The sequence below is a fragment of the Lactuca sativa genome, chromosome 2, assembly GCF_002870075.4.
Source record: "Lactuca sativa cultivar Salinas chromosome 2, Lsat_Salinas_v11, whole genome shotgun sequence".
NCBI classification, from domain to species: domain Eukaryota; kingdom Viridiplantae; phylum Streptophyta; class Magnoliopsida; order Asterales; family Asteraceae; genus Lactuca; species Lactuca sativa.
The window spans coordinates 230,422,091-230,429,714 of NC_056624.2; the positions used below are offsets into that span (position 1 = coordinate 230,422,091).

Genomic DNA, 7,624 nt, shown 5'->3' on the forward strand with positions numbered 1-7,624 from the left:
ACATAAAGTATGTTTCCTTCTCTTCTAATTCCCTATTTTATGTGTGTTCTGATCAACCTATGTTGTGGATTTTAAAGGTGAATTCCTGATTTTATCACAGTAGTTTGAGACTGGAAAGATTAAACAAGGAAGTAGCTTTTGTGTTAAACCAGACTATTGCTTCCAAATACATGCTTAAGGACATTTCTACACAAGAAAAAATGAGTCATAATTTGATGGATTGCAAACTCATTACCCTATGGATTGTTTTGTCTGTAATTTTGATAAAATCATGTTATAATACCATGTTCTTATTAAAGAATCGATGATGTAAGCATGAATGTAAGTAGCTCTTTCTGCATTGAAAAACTAGTTTCTTTTCTTATCTAAAAAAAAGAGGGGACACGGCCAAAGAGAGAACCAAACCAATGAATGGTATTTGACCCAACAAAAAAACAATGTCCTAAATACCCCTCTCGTGAAAGGAGAAAATGAAGATTTAAAACCAAAAAAATAAATAAAATAAAATAAGTAAACAAAGTGATTGGTTATTACTTTCGGGTACAAGTATAACCATTCTTGTCCTTGTAATTGTGATGATCATCTGAGTGTCTCTTGTCTGTATATCTGGAAGAAGAAGAAGAATGAGGTCGAGGTTGATCAAATTCAAGGCTCCTCTGTCTCTGTCTCTGTCTCTGTGTTACAACATCCAAATTCTTTGGCTTCTGAAAATGCCATGCGATTGGAGATCCTGATCGGGATCTTGAATAGCAACCTACTTTTCTTTCTCTTTCTAAATAATTATAATGATAATGATAATGATGTTCTTCTCGTGAATGAAATCTGTATCTATTCGGTGCCCTGTGATTGTAACTATCATCGCCATTGTTTCTTTCAGATGATGATGATGATGATGATGGTCTTCTTCTGTTGTGGGCCCTATAACCACTATCCCTTGGACTATAAGAATAGTAATCTCTACCAACATTTCTGGGTCTATTGTGCTCATGACTACTGCTCTTGTTTGTATCCCACCATGATCTACAATTACTACTATTATAATTTCTACCGACATTCTTCCTACTTTCTTCCACACTCACACTGTCAGCCAACAATAATGAGCTTTCACCTTCACCATTGTGGTCAACTTCTTCTGACAAAGGGTTTTCAATACTCCCAAGCTCATCCTTGTCTTTGTCTTTGTCTTTGTATGTATTATCAGACTCATAATACACCCTCTCTCTCAACTCCCCATCTTCAAATGGAGAATCATAACCAACTTCTTCAGCTTTCTCCATCTCAACCTCATGTTCATCTTCAGTAACATTTGAATTTGAACCACAAGGATCTTCTGAACCACCTTTCTTCTCACAATAACTTTTCAACACTTTTGGGGATTCACAACCACCTTCAATAATTACTTCTTCACAAACAGCCTGCTGCTGATCTGAATCTGAATCTGAACCCTTCACATTGGTTTCTTCTTGTGTATCTGATTTACTTACAGAGCTTTCACAATCTGATGTCTTGCTGGTAATCGTCTTTATGCCCAAATCTTCAATCGATTCATGTGTTTTCTCAAAAGAATCATCGTTACAGCTTTCAATTAAAGGCAATTGATTCACAGATACACCTTCGGTGCATCTACTTTCATACCCTTCTTCTAACTTCATCTTTACATCTTCTGAACAATTTTCCTGAGGCTGAGATTTAACCAGCAACCCATCACAAGGCTCCTCCCACTCATCCATTACAGTATTTAAGTCCCAATGTAACCTTAATGCAACCTTATTCTCTGCCTCATCTGACTCCGTTGATATCAAAGTTTCTTTTATATCAACAGCACACGAATCAGCTCCTGGTGTTGTGTCTTCTTTCAACACTTTTTGATCATCAACATAATCTGCATTATCTTGAATGAAGCTACTGCATGCAGCAGCAGCAAGAAGCTCAATACCTGAAAAGTCAACTTTTTTTGTGGGATTTGATTTATTACTGTTTCTCAATCGAGTCCTGGACTTTGTTTTCAGGTTCTGAGATAGTGAAGAATGATACCGCTGACTAGGATCTTCATAATGGACACAAGGAGTCTGAGGTCCAGGTGGAAGAACCCCATTGCCATGGAGACATGAAATTTGAGGAGGTGTAGATGGGGATTCATGCACAAGTCTTCTTCTCTTCAAAGGAGTGTCAGCTACCTGTCAGGAAGACAAGAGTAAAAAGTAAAACTTCATGCCACATAGAAGATAAAACACATCTGAAATATACTATATATAGAATAATAATAAATACCTTCTTTGTTTCAAAAGCAGTTGGATCTTGTTTTTTGTTACCCAATTCAAAAGTGTCTGCCCCTGTCTTCCTCGGGCGTCTAGCCATGCTCCTTCGACCTTTTTTCAGTATGTTCCATTTTAAGTCCACATTGATATGGTTCAAAAGTTCTAAATCCATTCTGGTATGCTTTAGTTTACACTGGTTCTAAACAATCAACTTATAGCTTGCAAGGTAGAAGTAGTTCAGAGTAACCTGCAAACTCAAGTAGCAAAACATCAAAGAAGGTTATTATTGAGAAACCAAAGATGAGTTGGGAAAATAAATGCAACATATATAAACTTATAGGATTTTAAAAACCAAAATTCATCTTTTAGCCCATCGTTGACCACATATCTAACCTGCTTTATGTCTCTATACAAACAAGAAAGTTATAAGATAAAGGTTCAAGTCTTCAAGACAAGATTTACAAGTATGCCAAATATTTAATACATGCTGATTTTGAAGGTAGCACTGTAACAATGGACATTAGGTTTGGGAAAAGGCATGTGATTAATATTTATTAGTTATGCAAACGAAGCTCTGGCCAAAATCTAAAAAACACTCCGTACATTAATTTATAAATCTGGACTTATGAGGGCTATTTCCTTTGAAGAAATCTTGAAAAGATCTTAATGTATCACAGTCTGATGAGATCTGACAAGGTGTAAAGAATTGAAGGCCATATGAGCTGTTAAGAGAAACAGTACTTGCATATAAATAGCATAACTGTAACCATTTATTCATTAGTTTGTAGATTAATCAATGCAGAACTCAAATCCAGATGAAGAACGAAAAAAGTAGTCTATATCATCAACACCTACAATTTGCCCTAATCCAGTTTTTCGACAAGCACTCAATTTGAGTGTTTGTTCCTTGATTATTAGGAAGATTGTTTCCCCGCATCGTGGTGATAAGAGGAGATTTAGATTAGTAACAACGTAACAAGATTTATTATCCGCGGACCCCAATGACGCGAATGACGTCTCCATTCGAGAAATCCTTAGAGCACAGAGATAAATAATGTCTGCATCGATTTAAATGTGAAACCTCAGAAGAGATGAAAAATCAATTTCAAGATGGAAGCTCAACTAAAGATGTAGATACATCAGTCGAACGAATAATCGAAGAATTTCTGTTTGTGGCATCGGTTCGCATATTCGGTATGTTTCGGGACTAATTCAGGTAAAATTCTGGAGATTCGCATAGTCTGATAGCCGAGAAATCTTTATCGTTTGATTGGAAAAAAAAGGATAAAATCAAAAAACTTATGGTTTCTCGTACCTGTGCTCCATATTTGACTGGACATATATCATACGAATAACGAAAAGCCGCCGATTCTCTGGCGATCCAAACAATAATCACGTTTCCTCCTTTGAGTAGAATGCATAAACATCAAGTCTTCTTTGTTTGATTCACATCAATCATACACGCCAGAATGAACCAATCGTCGAACGTATAGCTTCGAATGATGAAACATGCGATGCTCTTGAAGATTTAACACCTCATAATCCAGTTTTTTTCCTTCAAAAGAGCCTCAAAAATCATATGGCAACGGATCGCAGATTCGAAGGAGTTGAGGAGGGATGAATTTATAGTTGGATGTTGTCTGAATGACCCGAACGATAAGAAGCCCTAGGTCAAAGGTGGAGATTTGGCAGCTAGTTTAAACGAGAAGGATGCGGCGATGATGGAGGATGTAATCGTGTGGCTGTGATTTTGACCTAAAGATCCAACGGTCAGTATGCCAAATCTTTCCACATCTAATGTTGTTTCGCACCACATTTAATTTTTTCTTTAGTTAAAAATTAATCCATCGATAAAAAGGAAATTAAACGATCTAACTATTTTTTAAAATTTATTGAAAAAAATTACCAATTTATTTTAGAAAAATAACCACTTCGACCGGAATGGTTATTCCGGACCAAAAAAAAACATGTTTCAGATTTAAAAAAAAAATCGAAATTTCAAGAATAATTCCGAAATTTCGAAAAAACAATTTGGTTTTTACTTAAATTAACAAAAAGTTAAACAAATATAGTAATATTAATTATATATCATATTAATTTAAAACAGTGATATTAAACACTTAGAAATTGATATTTCGTACGCAATAGGATAATTTTCAAAAATATATAAAAAAAAAAAAAACCAAAAAATAATCTTAAAGTTCTAAGATCAAACCCGGAATTAAGCATTCTTTGAAAAAAAAAATGAAAAGTGGTTTGGAATGTGAATGGTAGTACGAAACGAGACATTTAGAGCATTTTTAATCCATTCTCATTTTTCATTATTTCTCCCATTTTGTCCTTTATTCATCTCCAACCTTGTCCATTTCGGAAGAAATGAAAACTATAACCTCAAATGTGGTGTTATACTATTTATTTCTCTTAAATTTGGATAAACTTTGAGTTGTCGGTTTTAGTCTATCTTTTTATATATTTATACATTTCTAGTTTATTTTTATCTATTAATTATAATTTAAATGTAATATTTAATACTTATAATATTTTTGTTATATATTAACTTATATTAAATAATTATAAATATAAAGTTTGTTTTTTGTTTAACAAATTCATATAAGAATTTAAATACATTTCGAAATTTTAAAACACGATAACGTATTTAATATTATTGTAATGAAAAAAATATAGAGTATACATTTCTTAAAATCAAATTAGTAGAATAGGTGTATTTGACAATCTATATAAGCTGGAAGAATGAAATATATTTTTTGAGGTAAAAACTAAAAAATTGATTAGGGTTGGAGATGAAACACTGTTTATCTTATTTTTTATTCCATTTTTAGGGGGAATGAAAATGATTTGAAGATGGTCTTAAGAGAGTGTGATCATTTTTCAAAAATTAAACAAAAAATGGTTATTTTCTTCAAAATTTTATATGGGTAAGAGTACTTAATTCCCCATAGATAAAATATAAATTAAAAGTTATGTGAGTGATAAATATAATTGGATATAGTCTCAAAATAATAGATATTTAAGTTTTTTTATTTAATCTTTTGTTTAACTTTTAAAACAATATTATAAAAATTGTCTAAAAATTGTCCTATTTTGAATTAAAAGAAAGAAAAAAAACATTTTAAATGAAAATTATGGTCGACCCTTAGAGCATCTTCATTCCACCCCAAATGCCATTTTTTCTTCCATTTTTCCCTGATTCTGTAACATATCAATGACGGGGTACTTCTAATTTTGACCCTATAATTGAATTATTTTGCATTTTGGCCCCTAAGTAAAAGAAATAGTTCAAAAGGGCCTTTAGTGGCATTTTGGTAGTTTGGACTTTGGGGAGTACGTTGAGCGTACGTGTATACGCTAAGCGTACTAGGGCGTGCCTTAGTACGCTGAGCGTATACCTCGTACGCATGGCATACGTGAAGATCATGCAAACCCTAATTTTTAGCGTTTAGCTCATATTTAAACCTCCTTATAGCCTCACATCTCATTCTTATTCAGCCTCTTTATGTGAAATCAACCCCCAAGCAAACCCTAAGAGACAGAGAGTATTTTTGGAGCTTTTGGAGTGTTTGGAAGTGTACTTGAAGAAGATGGGAGTGGTGTGGAGAGCTTGCAGTTTGGGAAGCACTTTGGATCTGAAAATTTCTCCTTATTTGCAACCTCCAGGAGGTATAAAGCTTGCAACTTTATCACTCCATCTTGTAGATCTAGACTTACGTTCTTTTAAGACACTTTTTGGTCCCAAAATGGCGATTTTTGAGCATGACATGTTCTTGACCCAATAAGTCGTCCTTTCAAACCTTAGGGAGGGTCTTAAGTCATAAAAAGGTGGTTTTGATGGTTAGTTTTGCTCCATGCTTTCTTTAGAAGGTCTTAATGCATTAAGATGTTGTATTTTGGGGTATTGGGCACTTAATGCACATGCAAAGTCATCAAGTTGGAAACTTTATTGACTCTTTTTGATATTTTAGCCTTACATATGGAAGTTAGACGTGAGAGCTTAATGCGTTAAACTCTTAATGTGTTTTTGGGAAGACTGAGCGTACACCCAGCGTAACCTGAGTACGCAGCGCGTACGTAGTCAACTCTCCCATCTGCAGTCAAGATTTGAGTATGGCCCACGTACCTTTGGAGTACGCCTCGCGTATGCATTCTGTGTTGACTCAGTTGACTTGTTGATTTTGACCAGTTTGACTTTGACCAAGGGGTATTTTGGGCATTTTGAATGGTGTTTGAGAATTGGTCATTTGGATGAATAGGTGACGGTTAGAGCTGAGATTCGGAGTCGGGACCTCATCAACTATTGTTCAGACCGTGAGGTGAGTTTTCCTCACTGTACTAACGGGTCGAAGGCACTAAGGCCGACTCATTAGATTGATATCATGTTATACATTGATATGTTGAGTATGTGATATATCTGTATGATTAGATGCTAGTTGTTGATATGTATAAACTGGTAGGACTACCTATAATTTTTGTCTTCATGATTCTCAGTCTGTTGCTTATGTTTGTTATTTGTTATATGTTGACATATTGTGTTAGGTTGAGGTTGTACTGCTTTGTGTTGTGGCCAACAAACCCGAGAGCATTCCAGATATGAGTTAATGGTCGGTTGGCATGCCAAACTCATACTGAGGGCTCAGGAGCATTCCAGATACGAGTTAAAGGCATGTTAGTATGCCAGACTCGTACTGAGGGCCTCAGGATATTCCAGTCTTGTAAGTCCCTAATCTACCCGTGTATCAATCAGATCCATTTGATGGTGCGGAATCCCAATCAAACAGATGATGTCAGATCAAATAGAAGAGAAGGAGAAGAAGAATAATATGAATCTCTGTATGAATTGATTAGAATTAAAGATCCAGATACAAAAGATTCACACAAAATGCTCTCTGGTTGTAAACTCTCTTCTCTCTTAGCCGTAAACTCCTTAGGGTTCATCAATCAATATTCCTCACCCTAACACCTATATTTATACTTGGAGAACATGGACCGGATAACATGAGCCGTAAATGGGTTTACGTCCGTAAGGTGTTTACGGCCGTAAACCCAACCGTAAACTCCAAAAATATTACAGAAAAATATAATTGTCCAGAAAAGTAAAGTATAAACCATATTTTTGACCCAACAATTTCCCCCCTTGGTTTATAACTTTCTTTTCTTAATTGACCCAACAAGCTCCCCCTAAAAAGTAGTTGGCTTTTTTTGTTAATCTTCATTGAGAGCTTGGCTTCAAAATTAATCTTCAAATTCTTCACGACTTCAAGATGAACTTGATGAATCTTCAATGAATGACCTCATCTTGAGCACTTGAGCTTTTCTGTAGAATTTGACATTGAACACCCATTGGGTGAGGA

The 7,624-nt window shown here is 34.9% G+C and overlaps 1 protein-coding gene across 3 annotated transcripts; it reads right to left on the bottom strand.

Annotated features, from left to right (window-relative positions):
• Positions 1–272: 272 nt before the first annotated feature.
• LOC111888467 (lisH domain-containing protein C1711.05) lies at positions 273–3,925 on the bottom strand. 3 transcript variants are annotated; one of them, XM_023884639.3, is made up of 3 exons: positions 3,574–3,925; positions 2,272–2,512; positions 273–2,177 (listed from the first exon to the last, which is right to left on the bottom strand). In XM_023884639.3, the coding sequence occupies exons 2-3, from the start codon at positions 2,428–2,430 to the stop codon at positions 531–533; spliced, it is 1,806 nt and encodes a 601-aa protein (XP_023740407.1). In that variant the 5' UTR covers positions 2,431–2,512; positions 3,574–3,925; the 3' UTR covers positions 273–530. The 3 variants fall into 3 exon arrangements, with proteins under 3 accessions (XP_023740407.1, XP_023740406.1, XP_023740408.1); XM_023884638.3 differs by having other exon boundaries at positions 2,272–2,505; positions 3,574–3,924; XM_023884640.3 differs by lacking the exons at positions 2,272–2,512; positions 3,574–3,925 and having other exon boundaries at positions 273–1,936; positions 2,035–2,170.
• Between the last annotated feature and the right edge of the window lie 3,699 nt (positions 3,926–7,624).

Bases quoted from the DNA above. Each gene is read 5' to 3' on its own strand.
- LOC111888467 (XM_023884639.3), bottom strand. From the start codon at position 2,430: ATGGATTTAGAACTTTTGAACCATATCAATGTGGACTTAAAATGGAAC. The intron at 2,178-2,271 runs GTATTTATTATT...TCTTCCTGACAG, and splicing joins CTGCTTTTGAAACAAAGAAG to GTAGCTGACACTCCTTTGAA.